We start from the raw sequence: 20,118 nt of genomic DNA, 5'->3' as shown, positions 1-20,118 counted from the left end.
AAATAAAGGTCTTATAGGTACATTTTGACACATGTACCCTCCACCCCAAAGATCTGATAAGTACTTTTTTACTTTTACTTAATACTTATAATAACAAAATGTTTATCTCTGTAAACTGAATGTCCTTAGTGGAATAGGGATGAAAATTAGCTTTTAGATATATGTAGTGCAATATTTTATTTGCAATAAGAAACAATAAACAAAATAATCGTATGACATATTTTGTTAATTAATGCATACTTTTTAAATAAGAAACTCAATAAAACTCATACTACAATTCTAAGCGTAGAGAAGGAAAAAAAGACACAACAACAACCACCATGTTTCACTATATTTATATTATATCATTAAATTCAATGTAGTACCTGAAACTAACCACACGGGGTGGACAGACAACACTGCCCGCCCTCAACACACGGTCCCAGCAAAGAGAGAAAAGAGACAGAGAAAGGCACAAAGAGTTTTGAAACTGAGAAAAGGACATAGAACATGATGATTAGGGTTTGGGGATTTGGGGGTGCATACAGACAAATACATGAGCAAAGAAAAGACCGGTAGAAATGACTGGGGGAGATTACGTGGTGTAAAGAAAACAGGCAAGCTCTAAACTGAGAGATGAATGGAGACAGAGCGACACAAATGCAGACACAGAAAGGCACAAGTAGAAAAAGTAGGTATTCATTGACATTTTCTGCTAACTGTATATTTTTTTGATGAATGGAGGATGAGGTTGAGGAGGAGAAGACAGCATGAAAGAGAGTGAGGATACTGTAAAGCCTTGAAAACGAGGCATTTTAGTAAAATCTTATATTTTTTTCCTTCTTTTTATCCCAAAAATAAAAAAAGGCACAAACACATTTGAATTACAAGATGGAGTTGGAACATGTGTTACATGGAGTAAGCATACAAAATAAAAACAAATAAAATTAACACTATTATTATGACCGTTATCATTATTATTATTATTTCCATCAATATTATTGTTATTGGTATCATCAATAATTTCTCTCTGAAAGAAAACACGTCTCTCCCTGTTTAGCTTTTCTTTTCTTTGTGTGTGTCAGAAAGAAGAAGAGAGAGAGAGAGAGAGAAAAAGAGAGAGAGAGACATAGACTTAGTGATGCTGCTGAGTGTGTCTGAGGTAAATGTTTCCTGCCTGCTCTAGTTCATGTGCCACTTAGACCCGAGACATTACATCCTCTTCTATTTGGAGAGCGTCAAAGCCAAACTCCATTCAAAAATCTGTCAGTTTGATGCTGCCTCGTTTACTGGCAGTTCAGCATGCATCCGGTGTGGAAAATATCCCTTTTTAAAAGCCTAGTTTCAGCCTTCTCACAATCCTGCTGCGCTAAAACTATTTTTTGATATCAGTTTTTTTTATTTATTCATTTATCATTCCAGAAGAGTGGGAAAAAATGGGCATCAAAATCCTCACATTTCACCGACTAGAACTAAATAATATTGGAGACAGAAAAGGAGAACAATTTTTGTGATTCTTTTGAATGATATTGACTTTCTGCTCTATCGCTTCTGTAACTATATATTTAATATATTTAGCTACTGTGAGAGCTGTTTCAAGTCACGTGACAGAACAGTATTTAGACAGGGTCACAGATTCTGATGCATCAGGTCAGACTCTGCGACAATAGAGGACTAACATTATGAAGACATCAAAGTGACTACCAGATACTGACAGGTATTACCACCCACCCGAAAAATCGCATATAGCTGTGATTTAATTGAAATAAAGGAGTTTAAAGTATGCTGAAATAACTACATAGTGATACTGATTGGTAAAAAGTCTGACTGTAAGCTTCTTCTGTTCTGTCTCCAAGGCGAGACGAGCGAATAACTTTTGAAACACTTTTTTAAATGGAGTTTGGAAAAACCATTTCTGATGAAATTTCAGGACATGAATATTGAACTTTGTCCAGAATAATGCTAAGCTAAAAGTTAGCTCGCCTTTCTGTGACAACTCCTTAAAACTAGAGGAGCTAAAAGGCCTTCCTCTTAAGAAAAGTGTGAAGAAAACATTAACAGCAGCTGTTCTGTTCAGATCACAGAATCAGATGGGTCAGAAAATACAGTGAAACCCTGCACAGGCGACCTTCACAGACCTTTTGAACACTGGATTTCAGTCTGTCTGTGTTGCTCTTACAGGTTATTTTATCTCGATGAAATGGCTCTGCGTGAAAATATCAGCTGTACGAGTCTTTGTGAAATTAACATTGTGTTATTAGTGTTAGTATTATTATTGTTATACAATCAACCACATGTTGTGTACATTGTTGATACATTCACTCTCAAATGTCAGTTTGTTCTTGTAGCTGGGACCATTAAAGGGACATTCAAGACATTTTTAAACCTGGCCCATTTTGGAATCGCTTTAATAGATTGCTTCGGGCGGCAGCTGCAAAACAGGCTGTAATGGCTGCAACATAATGAAATTCGACCAATCAAAGTATGTCCACTAAAAGTGCTCGTTTTTGCCACTGGCTCAGATTGTGATATTATGTGTCTGACATCATTATAGGAAGGATCCCTACAGAAACAGACCTCTTTTGTTTAAGAGTAGGATGCTTTGTTTTAAACCAGGTTTAAAACAAAGCATCCATCCTGGTAGCTCAAGAGGTTCACAGACTATGTACCAAAAATGTGACGACAATATGTAATAATAATAGGATAGGCTGATCAGCTGTCAATAAAAAACGCTAATGCTCCTGGCAAGTTTGTCAATGTCGGATCCTAACCAATCACAGCACTGTTGCAGCAACCTCCCTCGACAGGTCGGGTCAGTTATGCTGTACGCTAGCTGAGCTAAAGTGAGGAGTTCGGTGCTGTTAGCCTGTTTAGCCAGATTTATGATGGACAATGAAGGCGGCCATGCCTAGAAAAAGCTGAAAACATACTATTTCCATGTGGAGTGGGAACATTTTTATTCACCAATGTGAAGGACAAGTGTGTGTGCCTCATCTGTGGTACCAACGTTTCCGTCAACTAAAGAATCAACATGGGGCGCCAGCAGCGATTACAGCGATGTAGCCATTTCCTCGCTCTCTTCAGAGCCACCAGACTCCATTGACAAATACAATCATTTACCTTGCAGAACAAGGGAGTTGCTGATCTACAGCTACCATAATTGGTTTGATTTTTTGTGTTCTTGTGTGTTACAAAAAATACAACGTTGGATCCGAACCAACTATTTAATGCACGACATTCAGAAAATAACATAACATTGAGGCAGGGGTAGACCAGCAACTCCCGTGTCCTGCAAGGTAAAATTATAGATTTCGTCAATGGACTCTGGTGGCTTTGAAGAGAGCTATGTAAAGAAAGGATCTTAACTTTGCAAGAACTGTTTATCTCTGGGGATCGTTTATGTAATTTTGTCAGACACATTTTGCGGCGGCTGGCTAAAGCAATCTTCTAAAGCAACTTTCCAAACTTTTCGTACCTATCAGTCAGTCAGACCACAAAACATGTAAAAATAGGGTGTAGAGTTCTATAAATGGAGCATGCTGTGACGTTATCTCTGTACCAGCAAGAGAGTAAAGTATCGGGTCTACCTGCCACAGTACAGGTGTGTGTAGAGTGTGTTTGGCCTCTGGCTGGCCTGTGCTGCCTCGGTAGGACAGCTGTGAGGTATTGGGACTGCTGGCTCCACAGGGCTCGCGCTGCTGTGAGGCGTACCGGCAAAACAAAGCTTATCTGACTAAAAACAACAAAAGAAATGTACCGCTAGTTAGTGGTGTAAAGCTGCGCTCACCCGTCTCTTCATCTGCTTGCTCTTCTCTCCCTCTCTTATGTATAGTGTTAGTACTTTTACACCTCCTCCTCCTCCTCTCCTCCACCTTGCTAACAAAATAAAAATACTGGTTATGAATGGCTATGATGTACGGGGCCTCATCCAATCTCACGTTCGCTCACACACACACTCTATCACAAACACACACGCACACACACAAACTCCTCCTCCTCCTCCTTCCCCTCCTGGCCTTCCCTTCATCAGAAGAAGGAGTACTGGTTATCGATGGCTCGGGGCGCCCTGGCTCCGTCCCTCTCCTCCCCCTCCACAGCTTCGAGTTGGCGAAGAGGAGTGTCCCTGTCCCTCTCCTCCCACTCCTCCACTCCTCCTCCACTACCACCTCCGCTGCCTCCGCTTCCTCCTGCTCCTCCTCCTCCTCCTCCTGCTGCTGCTGCTGCTCCTGTCGTTGCCATTGTCACCACAGGTGCTCCACCTCCTCCTCCTCCTCCTACTCCTCCTCCTCCTCCACCACCACTTCCCCCTCCTACCACAACCTCGGTCTCGCTTCCTCTCTCTTGCGGAGGAGTCGGGGGTGGCGGCCGGCCCGGCGGCAGGGGAGGAGGCTGAGGAGGGCTACGGGGTCTGCTGGTCAAGTCTGCATGGAGAAGACAAAGACGAGAGGAAAAGAAAAGAGAGAAAAAAAGAGAGGGAGGAAATGAGAGAAAAGCGTAAATAAAGGAAGGCAGAGGGGGAGGAGGGAGAGGAGGAGGAGGGCCAAAAGTGTAAGGGGTGAAGTGACAGCAGAGTCGGAGGAGAGGAGGGTGAGAGGCGGGAGAGAAGAAGAGAAAATGACAGTGAGTGGCACGTTAGGTGGGAGGAGTCTGCGGTCATGGAGTCCATGGGAGTCATGGAGGCAGTCCAACCCCAGGTACACACACACACACACGCACACACTTTTACCACTGTTGGGCTATGTGATGCCTTACCTCCATATTTAATCTACAGTAAGGATGTGCAGAAACAATCATGGATATAGAGAAGGGTTGTTGAGCAAACCGAAAGCATGTCCAGCCAAAGTACAGGTAGGAATTTGATTCAATTCAGTTCAGGGGCGATCTCGGATCCCATCGGCTATAGTCTGATGATGATATAGCCTCTGGGGACAACGGTGAAAATGTCGGGCGTGCAGCCAGCGGTAAGCGATAAACGACTTCCAGTCAAGACTTCATTTTCTGTGTGCTGCATTGTTACAGAAGGAGAAACCGTTTTTCATGTGACTGACTTTAACTTTGCCTGTCCTCAAGAAGGAAACTACTTTTAAAATGCTCGTTTGTTGAACGGAGGTTGGATCGATCATGATGCATTCAAGGAAGTTGGGAAATCGTGACACAGCCTCAAAGTAATTTATCTCAAGTTGAATTTTGTTTGTCAGATGACGCTGATGGGAGCCGGGATTTCATTACAGCACGTTACACTAAGCCTGCTTTCGCTCTCCACGCGGACTGTCTTTCCTGCATATGGCACAGCCTGCTTATACGTGATTGGTCCATATTACTCTGACTACATGCGTACTACGAACAGAAACCAGAACACTTATGGTCCCTAAAATCCGCATCCCTGCCTACAGATTCTACATTTCTATGTAGAGAAGTGAATAGAGATTAATTCAGGGGTCTACGATCTATATTAGAAGATAAATTCATATAAATTACAATAAAAAGTAATTGGAAAATTTTATGACTTGACTCCTCGTGACATCTGAAAGAAAAACCTGTTCTTTTAAAAGAAATAAATTACCTTTCTAGTTGTTGTTCAATTTTAAAATCACAGTTTCCTGAATATTAAACCTCATAACAGCATTTTTTGCACATTTCATGTGCTGTGTCTGTGATGTTTCTTTCTCTAAAATAAAAATAAATCAAAGTGCTTTTTAATTTTTACAAAAGAGAGTGAGGAAATATGGGGAGAAGAGAGTGAGGAATGACATGCAGCAAAGGGCCGAGGGCGGGAGCGAGCCTGCGGCCGCTGCATCGAGGACTGTAGCCTCTGTATATGGGACGTCTGCTCTACACACTGAGCTACACCAGCGCCCCCTGATGCATTTTTAGAGACCATATTCTCATGGTCTCTTTCTTGGCTGCGTGCCATAATCTTCCCGGCACTAAGAGGTCCACTTGGATGGAAACAGTGACACTGACGTGCCGTGTGACTTCAGAATAATGACTTATCTGAAGATGATATTGATAGATGTTTTCAATCAGTGATCACTGAATTGCTACATCCATACAGATCGATGGATCATTACGCCTTTAAGATTGGCGTCACTGTATTCAAACATGTTGAAATAAATGGTAAAAAAATGTCTCTACAGAAAATATGTCGATCTGTCTGATCTGAATAAGCACATTAAACATCATCAATCATTCAAACACTCGCTCCTGAACGCCTCTCTCTCTCTCTCGCAGCCGAGTCCGGTCTCACTTACACACAGTCAGAGATGGGGGTTGATGGAGAGTCAGGATGGCGCGTGGTGATGACATCACAGACTGTAGGCCGACTGCCTGCCCTGTCCCGGCCTGCATTGGATGAGCCAACGGATACAACAGACAACAACAGAGAGGTCAGAACAGCGGTTGGGTAGATGGTTAGAGCTGCAGGTGAGTGGACTCATTTTCAGTTTAAACACATTTAATGATGAACTCCTGACAAACAATAACAGCTTTCACCTTTAGTGGAAAGGTAAATCAAATGTGTGAGATGTAGGATCACATTACAGTCGGATTTTCTCACACGTGGGGAAGAGATGAGATGAGAGATGAGGTAGTAGAGGTAACAGCACAAAATAAGAGACGCAGGCTTTTGCCTCCAGGTTTTTACACGAGGAAGAAAACTACAGGCTGAGAGGTCTCGACTAGCGACTTTTTGGGAATTGACTGAATTGTAAACTTCGTAATATAACGTCCTTTTCAGACATTAAAGTAGCAGTGGAGTCCCATTACTTAAAGGATCTTTAAAGGGCCTTGGTAGACCAACATGTAGAAAGTTGCCCGTTTTTGTTTTGTCTATTTGGAGGGTGGGCTCACACATACCTGGCTGGCGAACAGCTGTAGCACCCACAAAGCTGATGAGTGTAACGTCAGAGGCGCCGCCAGACTCCAGGGGGATTGGGTGCACCCGGAAGTGCTCCAACATGTCAAAGATGGACTGGAACCAGAGGTGCTGCACCCGGCACTGACCGTCCTCGTTCAGGGACAGACGGAGGTGCTGAAGGAAGGAGAGGAAAGTCAAGGAGGGGGCTCAAAGATCAAAACCCATCACCAAAGTAAGTCCTCTAAAACTGTTGATTCACAGAGAGAGATACTTTTTTTAGCCAGAAACAGTGGAATGCCACCAGACTCCATTGACAAAAAACTTTTTTTACCAAATTTTACCAAGCCAACCACAGGAGTTGCCTCAAACAGTTTGTGTTATTGTTTGACTTTGTTATAAAAGGAGAGTTTGAATAAAACAATATTTGTGTAACACAAACAGACAAACCGATCGCGGTACAATAGACCAGACTCCTGTGTTCTGTGTGCAAAATTACTGGGTCCCTGTTTTGTTTGATGTACTGCACACAAACACACAGACCGGCCACGTTTTTACATTATTGCATTGATCGACAGTTGGCAGTAATGTGCTCAGGGGTTAAATAAAGGATCAAATTTACATACTTTGCAGGTTCTGTCCAGTACAAGAAATTAATCAGCCTCTCTCACACACAGATCTAAACTTTCAGACTCACCTTAGCCTTGCCCTGGAAGTTAAAGGTGAGGACATACTCTCCGCGCCGTGTCTCACTCTGGCGAACCAGGAAGACTCCGTGGCTCGCCGGGCCTCCAGCCAAGACCAGCTGAGCAGCTTTAAGACGGGAAAGGGTGCCGTGGAACCACTGACACTCACTGAGCGGGTGCTCCACCGCTTCTGCAGCCGTCGTCTCCGAGAACAGGAAGGAACCTAGAAGGGTGGATGAAACACATGATACTTAAATGTTTAAAGTTGAGACCCTGTACTTTTAAAGCATTTTTGGCACTCAAAGCCAGCTAAAAAAAGACTGTGTCTTTGGATAGTGCTCACCTGTGGCATCCGGCGTCTCGGCAAAAGGTGTGCCTAGACTAACACCGCCTCCCCCAAGTATCCGACTGTCTGGTTCGTCGAGAGGGGCTCGAGGTGGCAGCTCCGGTGGGAGAGGATCCATTAGAGGGGAGGAGCCTCCAATACCTCCATAACACACTGACACAACAACATAGAACCAGAGAGAGGTGTGAAGTACAAGCCTACTTATGCAAACCAGAAACGCTGCTCATTCAACCTTACAGCCCTTCTGTGCTCTAGCTCCCTGTAAATCTCACGGTATGAATGACGTACCCTGTGACAGACGGTCAACGATCTCAGGTGTCCCACTGATGTCCAACGGTCCCCCGCACACACCTTCAGCGTCTTCCTGTTCGCTGTGGGAAAGAGACAGTAGTTCCTGTTCAAGCAGCTGCATTTCAAGCCGCTTCCTGTTCCCAAACCATATTATTCTTACCTGAGACAGATTCCATTCCTTATGTCACTCAGCCACGCTCTCATCTGTACAGCATCACGCGTTTCGATGACGTACTGCGCCAGTCCTTCCAGCTGAGAACGGACAGGTTAAGTTTTAGTTTGGACCTTTGCAGGTGTGGTTATTTCCTGTAATTGGTAAAACTCTCACAGATATGTGGTGTAGCTGCCAGAGCTCATTTCCCTCGAGAGAAAAATCTGAGAGGAAGAGTGAGACAGGGGGACTCCCATGAAGGAGTGATTACCTGCAGCAGAAAGGTGTTCTCCTTGTCAGGGACTTCCAGCGCTGTGGTGCTCCTCACATCCACGATTGAGCAGCAAGGGACAGTCAGCCGCGGCTTTGATGACTGCGGATACAAGCAGTTTTTTATATAACAGTTTACTATTTAGCAAAAAATAGAAAAACTGAGTGATTGGCCAGAGTATTTCTTGCCACTGCTCCCGAACAAAAAAGGTCCAATACATATCCAGCCCCCACTTACTTTAGGTGGAATGAAGAATTCCAGGTAGTAATCCTCTCCCCGCTCACCACCATCTCTGTCCCGCTCTCTGAGGACCAGGCGACATTTATGCCAGCGTCCTCCTCTCCAGGGCACGTTCCCTCCACTGGCCAGAGGCTGCACCGGAACTCCCTGCGCTGCAGCAGATGAAGCGGAGGCAGCGTTGTTGTTGTCTGTACTGTGGTGCAGCAGTCCAAACGAGAAGCCGGAGAAGCCGTGGCTTGCGCTCAACTCGTCGCTGGATGAACTCACGCTCACCCCGCCCTCCCGAACCAGCCGACCCACCTTCCTCGGAGGTCCAATGGCGGCGGCGGCGCTGCTCGGAGGCAGCGTGGAGGCGGTGTTTTGGGTCAGGACAGGAGGTGGGGATCGTGACAGTCTGAGTTTCTCTAGACGATGGCTCCACTTCTCCTTTTCACCTCCTTCGCCATTGCTCCGCCGCCGATCCCGAGCAGCCTCAGACAGAGACAGGGAGGTGGCGCTGCTTGAAGACGAGGGAGGCAGCGAGGAGGAGGAGGAGTGGGGAAGGGAAAGGGGCATGGACAAAGACACAGGCATGGAGGAGGTGGGTGTAGGAGGTTGTGTACCAGAGTTCCTCTTTGAGGCTGAAACCAAGGTGGCATCCTGCACACCCATAGTGTAACTGTAGCTGGAGGGCAGCTGGCTCTGGGCAGAGTCACTGGAGGAGCTTCGCCAGTGCAGAATGCCTCGGACACTCCCCCGCACACTACGACCCACACTCCGCAAAGAAAAGCGCTTCTTCAGTTTGTTTTTGGAGTTGGGTGTACTGTTACCTTTGGAGCCGGGCGGAGGAGTGACCGAGGAAGAGGAAGCAGGAATCTGAGGAGTGTGGGAGGGGTCTGCACTGTCCACCTCTGCGGACTCTGCGTCCCGCTCCTCTGGCTCAACATCCTCCCCCACAGACGCTACCCCTAACCAGCTGTCCTCCTCTTCCTCAACTGGTGCTTCCCCATTCCCAGGGGCAGCCATGGCCGCCCGCTCTTCACGTCTCCCGTTGTTTCCTCCCAAAGAAGAGCAACATGACGATGACGAGGATGGAGGCAGGACTTGACCGTGGGCATAAGAATCCTGAAACCTGTCCCCACTGCGATTCTCCAACACCAGTCGTGTTGGTGCAGGCTTGGATGAGGCCCGAGTCACGTTAGTCGGGGGACATGGGAGGACAGCTCCCCCGGATGCTGACAGCGGGGAAACTGCCTCCTCTTCCAGGGAAGTCGCATCTGACTGGGGAGCCCAGCTCACCATATCCTCCCTCCCAGAGGTACAGCTCGATGGTAGCGCCCCCTCCAGCTCACTCTGGAAGTGACGAACAAATCGGTCGGTGAAGCGCCGGCAGAAGGCAGCGGCTGAGTCTGGGGAGTAGTGGGGGTTTTCTAAGAGAAAAGCCCGAAAGTGGCGTGCAAAGTCACCAGCTGCAACGCGGGCATGAAGCTCACAGAATTCGGTCCAGCTCAGGCAAGGCGAGGGGGACGGTGTGGGGGTGTCCGAAAGGGAGGATGGGTGAGCCTGGGGTGGAGGGCTCACGAGAGGTGGCAGAGGGGGAGGCCGGGGAGACAGGGGCAGCAGAGAGGGAGAAGGAGGGGATGGAGATGGGGAGGGGGAAGGAGGTAAAGGAGAGGAGTTTGCTGCCCGCGGGCTAGGCGGGGTTAAAAGAGAGCCGTTCATGCTCATGAAAGGCCGGGGACACCGATTGACTTGATGGTCTATCAAATCACTTCAAACATACAACAGAAAGCTGAAGTGATTGCACAGCTGAAAGGGGGCAAACACGGCACATTGGTCTAATAATTTACAAATGAGTGTGAACTTAAGTGTTGTGCTCAGCCCCATCTAAAATGAAGAGTTAAAATGCACAGAAGGATGCCCATGCAGGATGGGGCTAAAAGAGATTATATATCTCCAAGGTTTAGCTTTTTGCTACATTATTTTGTTAGATTAAATATTTTCAACAAAAAATATGGGCTTCAGACTGCCAGTACATGGGAGGGTAGAGGAGGTAGGATGTGTGAGATTCACAAGGTCTGCCCCGTCTTCACCATTTGTCATACATGCAGAGAAGTTAAACCACATCCTGTAAAAACAAAGAAACAAACTGTAAGTTAAACTTACAGGCACATACAGGGAAGAATAATAATACAGCAGAGAACACTACTAGTCTACCCAGCCAGAGGGACCAATGACACATAGGTCACCATCAACATCATCTCAGCATTATAACGTCAACAACCCAACAGAATTAAGACTAGTAAAAAGTGATCTTCAACTCTACTAGCTAAAATATTCTACTACTTCTTAAATGTTTATTCAGCAATGATCATAATTAAATAATCTTGTGTATAATATTACACTCAGAGGCTTTGTCCAGCTGCATAATAAGTCCTTTAAATCTTGATACTTTCATTACATTTTGATAACATTGTTACTTCAGCAGGGTTTTAAGGACTCCAAAAAGGAACTATTTTGACATTTCCTACATTACCACTTACACTTAAGCGAAGGATCTGAGTAGTTCCACTGCATTACAAATACACACCATTTTTGAATTAACATGATTAATCTTCTCAGCTGATAAATTTAACTAATACTGTTCCTACAACGTTAATTCTTGCTTGACGGCTGCCTGCGATCAGTTAGTATTATTGTGAAACATGGTGTATACTTAGTGGTCAATCAAAAGAGGCATGTGAGAAGCTGGCATGCTCTATCGTTCGATGTCATAAAAGCAAACTAACAACTGTTCAAAAAGACAGGTAGCCCAAGGGACAAATAAATGCTAACTACAAGTATTGTGGCTTAGAGCTACGTTACGGTAGATGAATATTAGATCAAGTCGCCTGAATCGCTAGCTTGCTAGCATGAACTAGCAAGCAATGTGTGAGTCTTGCTCATTCAGCTTTCTTTTAAGACGTGTAACGTTCGCTAGCTAACAATAGCTACCTAACGTCAACTTGCTTACGGACCTGCTGTTGATTAGCATATTTATTTGGCAACGTTGGTAAGATATAACTTATTTTGTGATGACTGCTGTAACCTGTCGCTGATATGGCCACATATTGAATCATCCAACAGCAGCTATAACGAAAGATTCTTTGCGAGCTAAGCTAACCATTAGCTAGTTAGCTAGCTATTAATAAACCAGCTAGCCTGCTATCAATATTGCTTCACCACAATGTACTGTGTTTCCTCTACCTGTACATCACAGTCCAGTCTTTTCATCCGTGTCTATTAGTGAAACTGGCACAAATTTCATCATTGTTTCAGTCTAGATAACGGAAAGTCATTTTCGTAAAGGTTGTTGTTGTTGCTAAATATGAATATTGCTATGCCTTGCCTGGACCCGTTCTTCTCGCTCTGCCCTCTTTCTCGCGATAGTTGGTGGCTCGGTTCGATCTTGACAGCTGCCGTTAAAAACCGCTGGATTTTAGTCGACTGATGACTCGCTTCCAAGAAATGACGATAATGACGAAGAAAAAACGGTGGGAAAGAGCAAAGTAGAGAGACAACTTCTTCTCAGACTTCCTCCCCACCCCTCCATACATACAAACAAACAAACAAACTAACAGAGGGTCTGTCCATCACTGAGACCCTGGTACCGCTCCATCCTGAAGGCGTCCCACATCACTAAGTCCGTTATCTACTGTAGGCCTACTGTCATCGATCTGTCTGATGCATAATGTATGTAGCAGCATCATGGTGCTGTAATTTATGGACGTATATTATGTTTATGATATATAACCACTGGTGTAATGGTATTAAGATGTTTTATGTAAGTGGTACTAATACACACTGTGAATATGCCCCATTACAAATAAATAGTAATTTAAGTATGAAGAGTAAAAGTATTCATTGTGCAGTAAAATGGTCCCTAGTAACTTAAATAAAAGTACCTAGAAATTATACTTTTTTTTTTATTGTATAGGCATGCATGTAAAACTCTATCAGGCCAATTAAAAACTTTGTTAGTGTGTTGAAACTCATTGAGGTATGATGGGCATCAAGATCCATTGATCCATCTGATATTCATGGCTTTCAGACACATCATGTGCCTACAACAGCAGATTATCTTCTAATAAGAATGACAGGTGCTTATTTGACCAATATAATAAAGATATCCTTCATATTCATGTTAAATTTAGCATGCCTTATATGATTTAACCTGTGTAATATTTTGTCAATCAAATATTCATCAGTGTACAACAATTACTAATACTTAATATAGCTAAGATGTTTTTCTTGTTAAATAACATCAATTAATACTTGCATTCTTAATACTATGCTTACTGCAACATTTAAACAGTATAATGACTGCTTATGCTTTATGACTTAACCTTGAGTCAAAAAGTTTATCCGTTAAAAACATTTTAATTTGAAATTTAAACCCAGGAAGCTCGGATGAAAAGAAGGATGATACCAAACTACATAAAATTCTTCTACATTTTTATATTTATTACAATGTAAAGGAAAGACAATATGAAATATATATTTACGGGTTTTTTTTTACATGTTATACATTACATGACAATAAGGATAAACATATTTTCATTGAGGAGTAAACTACAGCAGTGATCTAAAAATCATGGGCTGTAAAGGTAAAAAGTTTATGGAAGATATGTAAACATTTTGGTTCCCTGATTATATAAAATGAAGACAAGTAATGAACATAAGAGAGAAAAATATAGTTACATAGCTTATTCAAACAGTCCCAGAGATCACAGAGTCCATATATCAGGGCCAGTTTAGTCCACCTCCTCAATGGTGGGCTCCTGGGAGCCGGCTCGTGCCTGCTCTCCACAGCTACTTGCAGGCATTCCTCCCTGATACAACTTGCTGATGATGGGGTTACACACTTTCTCCAGCTCTTTCTGCCGGTGCTGGTACTCCTCTTTATCAGCCAGCTGGTTGTTCTCCAGCCAGGTGATGGTCTCATCACACTTCTCAATCAGCTTCTTCTGGTCCTCCTCACTAATCTTGCCCTTCAGGTTCTCATCCTGCACGCTGCTCTTCATGTTGAAGGCGTAGGACTCCAGTGAGTTCTTTGCAGTGATTTTGTCCCTCTGAAGGTCATCCTCAGCTTTGTATTTGTCAGCATCCTGCACCATCCTCTCGATATCTTCTTTGCTCAGTCTGCCCTTATCGTTGGTGATGGTGATCTTGTTCTCTTTGCCGGTGCTTTTGTCCACTGCAGACACGTTCAAAATGCCGTTGGCGTCCACGTCGAAGGTCACCTCAATCTGTGGGACCCCACGTGGAGCAGGTGGGATTCCTGACAGCTCAAACCTGCCCAGCAGGTTGTTGTCCTTGGTCATGGCTCTTTCCCCCTCATAGACCTGGATGAGGACCCCAGGCTGGTTGTCAGAGTAGGTGCTGAACACCTGGGTCTGTTTAGTGGGGATGGTGGTGTTGCGTTTAATCAGAGACGTCATGACTCCTCCAGCTGTCTCGATACCCAGGGACAGAGGAGCCACGTCCAGCAGCAGCAGGTCCTGAACGTTCCCCGAGGTATCGCCTGTGAGAATGGCGGCCTGGACAGCAGCACCATAGGCCACCGCCTCGTCTGGGTTGATGCTCTTGTTCAGCTCCCTGCCGTTGAATAAATCCTGCAGCAGTTTCTGGATTTTGGGGATTCGGGTGGAGCCTCCCACCAGGACGATTTCATGGATCTGCGCCTTGTCCATTTTGGCGTCCCTCAGGGCTTTCTCCACTGGCTCTAAGGTTCCCTTGAACAGGTCGGAGCACAGCTCCTCAAAGCGAGCCCTGGTGATGGAGGTGTAGAAGTCAGTGCCCTCAAACAGAGAATCGATCTCGATGCTGGCCTGGGAGCTGGAGGACAGGGTTCTCTTGGCTCTCTCACAAGCTGTGCGCAGCCTCCTCAAGGCTCTCTTGTTCTGGCTGATGTCTTTCTTGTGTTTCCTCTTGAACTCCTCCACAAAGTGGTTGACCATGCGGTTGTCAAAGTCCTCTCCTCCCAGGTGAGTGTCTCCAGCTGTTGATTTGACCTCAAAGATACCATCTTCGATGGTCAGGATGGACACGTCAAAGGTGCCTCCTCCCAGGTCAAAGATCAGGACGTTACGTTCTCCTGACTTGCCTTTGTCCAGACCGTATGCAATGGCGGCTGCCGTCGGCTCGTTGATGATCCTCAGGACATTCAGTCCTGCGATGACGCCTGCGTCTTTAGTCGCCTGCCGCTGGGAGTCGTTGAAGTACGCCGGGACTGTGATGACCGCTTTGGACACCTTTTGACCGAGGTAGGCCTCAGCAATCTCCTTCATCTTCACCAGCACCATGGAGGAAATCTCCTCAGGGTAGAAGGCTTTGTCCTCCCCTTTGTATTCCACCTGAATTTTGGGCTTCCCTCCATCTCCGACCACCTTGAAGGGCCAGTGCTTCATGTCAGCCTGCACGACTGGATCATCCAACTTTCTTCCAATCAGTCTCTTGGCATCAAACACGGTGTTGCTGGGGTTCAGAGCCACCTGGTTCTTGGCTGCGTCCCCAATGAGCCTCTCGCTGTCGGTGAACGCCACATAGCTGGGGGTGGTCCTGTTGCCCTGGTCGTTGGCGATGATTTCTACTTTTCCATGCTGGAAAACCCCCACACAGGAGTAGGTGGTGCCCAGGTCGATGCCGATTGCTACACCTTTAGCTGCAGACATTTTTACTGGTGTAGATACCTGTGAATAAGTAAATCAATACTTTAGAAACTAAACATTAGCACATTAATTTACATTAACACTGACTCAAATAACACATATTACAATGATATGTACCATTATAAGTTTGGGTAAATATTGTTAAGTTTAAATCAAAATACAGAAGAACATTTAGGATTTTCTCCTCAGGTGAATAAAAATAATTCATTTATATCACAATCCATCAAAATAAAAGACATACATTATTTATCAAGTATTAAAGCAACCAAGTTTCAAAGTAAATTAGTTTTCAAAACGATAATGATTGTTGGACTTACAGTTAAGAGTTAAGTGGTCTATGTCGTGAAGAGGGTTGTTATTCTCCTTACTCTCTAGATCTTCTGCCTCGGTCCGATCTGTTTCTGTCACTGTCTCTTTCCCTCGACCAGCCGCCTTATATGTATGGAAGCTGACTACTCTGGCTGCTTCTCGACGTTTCACACACAACAGTATCAAGTCAGCGTTTGTGGCAGGTACAGCGTCCGGTTCGGACACTCAAATTAAAACACCTTTACAGGATACAGGTAGTGACAAACTGAAACAAACTTCCACTCGTCTTATTGTGAAAAGCAAAATCTGACAGTACTAATGACACTTGATGCAGCTTTCAAAGAAGTCTCTCGAATCAACCGGAAGACAGTGGAAGAAGTGGAGGAAACCCCAGAAAGATCCAGACAAGTTGTTTAATTTCCAAACTTGAATTAAGGGTGAATTATTGACACAAATGTTCAACTGTTAATCTGAATTAAAAATAACTTCATAGCAGTTAACACTGATTTTCAGGCTGTTCTTAATTTTATTAATCAGTTTCATCTCCAGATGTTGCTCAACTCATGACACGTTTGACCTGTATACTTAAAGATCATGTTTTATGATATAATAAGAAAAACAACTGTTTAAGAGTAATAAAACTGTAGCCAATACCAAAATATCTATATGTATGTGTATATATATATATATGTGATATACAAGTTAATGAACCACATAACATACAAATAAATATACGTTACATGGATATGTCTGGTCTTATCAGTTTGACGACAGATCACATTTAGGTACATCACTGCATCCTTTGCTAACCCTGGTATATTCAACCTTTGTATTGATCACGGTTCAATGCTGATTCAGATTTATTGTTAAAACATTTTTCATCATCATAATTATCATCTTTTCTCGAAAGTTTCTCTAAAAACCCGTTGTTAGTCTTCAGCATCTAACCTGCTCATAGACTTTATAATAACAAAAATGATTCCTGAACTCAGTTTGCTCTGGCGACATCTAGTGGTAGCGCGCTGAAGATTATGAATTTTACTGTGAAACTTACTTGTGTACAAACTGATTTAGAGTAAATGTTATGATGAAAAACCATCTATATGTATTTTGTAAACAAGTTCTATAATATTATTTTACCCACCGTTGCATTACTGTTGTTCTCATTCCTAAAAGTATTAGTTTGGTAGAAACTATATACTGTATATCATTATAAATTCAGCAGCCGCTTTAGACCACTATTAACAATTGTAAAAATTTCACAGCGTTTAAAAAATATTAAAAGTTAATATTTTAATGGAATTTAAGTCCTCTCTGGATCGTTCTGGATTTTGCTCAGGTTTTTCAGGTTGAGTCAAGGCAGTTCTTCGAAAGTGTCATTAATAGTATCAGAATCTGCTTTCACAATAAGACGAGTGCATGTTTATTCCAGTTTTAAACAGCTCGTATCCTATAACAGGCATTTTATTTTTAAATCCTGAACCGGAAGTTGTACCTACCACAAACGCTGACTTGATGCTGTTGGGCCAAACGTCTAGAAGCAGCCAGAATATCAGCTTCTACAGATATAAGGTGGCTGTCGGCGAGCAGAGACAGTTTAAGAATCAGATCAGACCGCAGCATAGACCCAGAGAAGAAGGAGAAAAACGACCCTCTTTACGACAAAGACCCCTAAACTCCATACGGTAAGTTCAACTCTCATTAATGATAGAAAACTAGTTAATTTCTAAACTTCGATGCATTAATATTTGGTAAATACACGTAATGAGGTAATTGAGGTAATATAAGTGGAGTTGTTCATGCTACCGACAAGCATATCTTAAAAATGTGAATTTTTCCCCCATTTGACATTTTTTACCGAAAAACTAATCAGGTTGCTTTAATGTTGGTAAAACAAATGAGTAAATAGTTGTTGTTTTTTTATTCACCTGAGGAGCACATACATAATATCATTGGGTATTTTTCCCAATTTTAATTAAACTGAACAATATTTACCCAAGATAAACATATAATAATAGGCTACAAATAAATGTAATATGTGTTATTTGAGTCAGTGTTAATGTAATGTGCCAGTGTTTAGTTTCTAAAGTATTGATTTACTTATTCACAGGTATCTACACCAGTAAAAATGTCTGCAGCTAAAGGTGTAGCGATCGGCATCGACCTGGGCACCACCTACTCCTGTGTGGGGGTTTTCCAGCATGGAAAAGTAGAAATCATCGCTAACGACCAGGGCAACAGGACCACCCCCAGCTATGTGGCGTTCACTGACACCGAGAGGCTCATTGGGGACGCAGCAAAGAACCAGGTGGCTCTGAACCCCAGCAACACCGTGTTTGATGCCAAGAGACTGATTGGAAGAAAGTTGGATGAACCAGTGGTGCAGGCTGACATGAAGCACTGGCCCTTCAAGGTGGTCGGAGATGGAGGGAAGCCCAAAATTCAGGTGGAATACAAAGGGGAGGACAAAGCCTTCTACCCTGAGGAGATTTCCTCCATGGTGCTGGTGAAGATGAAGGAGATTGCTGAGGCCTACCTCGGCCAAAAGGTGTCCAAAGCGGTCATCACAGTCCCGGCGTACTTCAACGACTCCCAGCGGCAGGCGACTAAAGACGCAGGCGTCATCGCAGGACTGAATGTCCTGAGGATCATCAACGAGCCGACGGCAGCCGCCATTGCATACGGTCTGGACAAAGGCAAGTCAGGAGAACGTAACATCCTGATCTTTGACCTGGGAGGAGGCACCTTCGACGTGTCCATCCTGACCATCGAAGATGGTATCTTTGAGGTCAAATCAACGGCTGGAGACACTCACCTGGGAGGAGAGGACTTTGACAACCGCATGGTCAACCACTTTGTGGAGGAGTTCAAGAGGAAACACAAGAAAGACATCAGCCAGAACAAGAGAGCCTTGAGGAGGCTGCGCACAGCTTGTGAGAGAGCCAAGAGAACCCTGTCCTCCAGCTCCCAGGCCAGCATCGAGATCGATTCTCTGTTTGAGGGCACTGACTTCTACACCTCCATCACCAGGGCTCGCTTTGAGGAGCTGTGCTCCGACCTGTTCAGGGGAACCTTAGAGCCAGTGGAGAAAGCCCTGAGGGACGCCAAAATGGACAAGGCGCAGATCCATGAAATCGTCCTGGTGGGAGGCTCCACCCGAATCCCCAAAATCCAGAAACTGCTGCAGGATTTATTCAACGGCAGGGAGCTGAACAAGAGCATCAACCCAGACGAGGCGGTGGCCTATGGTGCTGCTGTCCAGGCCGCCATTCTCACAGGCGATACCTCGGGGAACGTTCAGGACCTGCTGCTGCTGGACGTGGCTCCTCTGTCCCTGGGTATCGAGACAGCTGGAGGAGTCATGACGTCTCTGATTAAACGCAACACCACCATCCCCACTAAACAGACCCAGGTGTTCAGCACCTACTCTGACAACCAGCCTGGGGTCCTCATCCAGGTCTATGAGGGGGAAAGAGCCATGACCAAGGACAACAACCTGCTGGGCAGGTTTGAGCTGTCAGGAATCCCACCTGCTCCACGTGGGGTCCCACAGATTGAGGTGACCTTCGACGTGGACGCCAACGGCATTTTGAACGTGTCTGCAGTGGACAAAAGCACCGGCAAAGAGAACAAGATCACCATCACCAACGATAAGGGCCGACTCAGCAAAGAAGATATCGAGAGGATGGTGCAGGATGCTGACAAATACAAAGCTGAGGATGACCTTCAGAGGGACAAAATCACTGCAAAGAACTCACTGGAGTCCTACGCCTTCAACATGAAGAGCAGCGTGCAGGATGAGAACCTGAAGGGCAAGATTAGTGAGGAGGACCAGAAGAAGCTGATTGAGAAGTGTGATGAGACTATCACCTGGCTGGAGAACAACCAGCTGGCTGATAAAGAGGAGTACCAGCACCGGCAGAAAGAGCTGGAGAAAGTGTGTAACCCCATCATCAGCAAGTTGTATCAGGGAGGAATGCCTGCAAGTAGCTGTGGAGAGCAGGCACGAGCCGGCTCCCAGGAGCCCACCATTGAGGAGGTGGACTAAACTGGCCTGATATATGGACTTTGATCACTATAACGGATTGTAAATTCATACATGTTTTAAGATATTTTGTACTTGTATCAACAATGTGTAAGCATAAAAATTACAAACTGGTTTTCCACATATTTTTATATGGTTGCATTGCAGGGCTGTGCAATAAAAATGATTGGTAATAACTATGCCTCGCTTTGTGTCATCTTGCATTAACTTATTAATATCAGTTGAGTTGGTCATTTATTGTAAACTCACTGTCTATAT

General features: G+C 44.6%; 3 protein-coding genes across 4 annotated transcripts; 1 reads left to right on the top strand and 2 right to left on the bottom strand.

Moving 5' to 3' along the window:
- Positions 1 to 319: 319 nt before the first annotated feature.
- Positions 320 to 12,118, bottom strand: sh2b1 (SH2B adaptor protein 1). Of its 2 annotated transcripts, XM_069676268.1 has the most exons (10): positions 12,043 to 12,118; positions 8,815 to 10,924; positions 8,578 to 8,679; positions 8,316 to 8,407; positions 8,153 to 8,235; positions 7,862 to 8,017; positions 7,530 to 7,741; positions 6,835 to 7,009; positions 6,231 to 6,321; positions 4,291 to 4,400 (listed from the first exon to the last, which is right to left on the bottom strand). In XM_069676268.1, the coding sequence occupies exons 2-10, from the start codon at positions 10,522 to 10,524 to the stop codon at positions 4,379 to 4,381; spliced, it is 2,643 nt and encodes an 880-aa protein (XP_069532369.1). In that variant the 5' UTR covers positions 10,525 to 10,924; positions 12,043 to 12,118; the 3' UTR covers positions 4,291 to 4,378. The 2 variants fall into 2 exon arrangements, with proteins under 2 accessions (XP_069532368.1, XP_069532369.1); XM_069676267.1 differs by lacking the exon at positions 6,231 to 6,321 and having other exon boundaries at positions 320 to 4,400.
- Positions 12,119 to 13,527: 1,409 nt separating this feature from the next.
- On the bottom strand, positions 13,528 to 15,890 carry LOC138604326 (heat shock 70 kDa protein 1-like). The gene is made up of 2 exons (XM_069676240.1): positions 15,824 to 15,890; positions 13,528 to 15,527 (listed from the first exon to the last, which is right to left on the bottom strand). The coding sequence occupies exon 2, from the start codon at positions 15,507 to 15,509 to the stop codon at positions 13,590 to 13,592; it is 1,920 nt and encodes a 639-aa protein (XP_069532341.1). The 5' UTR covers positions 15,510 to 15,527; positions 15,824 to 15,890; the 3' UTR covers positions 13,528 to 13,589.
- A 2,053-nt stretch (positions 15,891 to 17,943) lies between these two features.
- LOC138604292 (heat shock 70 kDa protein 1) lies at positions 17,944 to 19,888 on the top strand. The gene has a single exon (XM_069676188.1). It carries the CDS (start codon positions 17,944 to 17,946, stop codon positions 19,861 to 19,863), a length of 1,920 nt encoding a protein of 639 aa, XP_069532289.1. The 3' UTR covers positions 19,864 to 19,888.
- The last annotated feature ends 230 nt before the right edge of the window (positions 19,889 to 20,118 follow it).

Source organism: Semicossyphus pulcher, unplaced genomic scaffold (assembly GCF_022749685.1).
Source record: "Semicossyphus pulcher isolate SPU_LCO1_2020_fin unplaced genomic scaffold, fSemPul1.0.p SCAF_25, whole genome shotgun sequence".
Classification (NCBI taxonomy): Eukaryota; Metazoa; Chordata; class Actinopteri; order Labriformes; family Labridae; genus Semicossyphus; species Semicossyphus pulcher.
The sequence above is the reverse complement of the archived record's forward strand: the minus strand, read 5'-3'. Positions and strand labels throughout refer to the sequence as shown.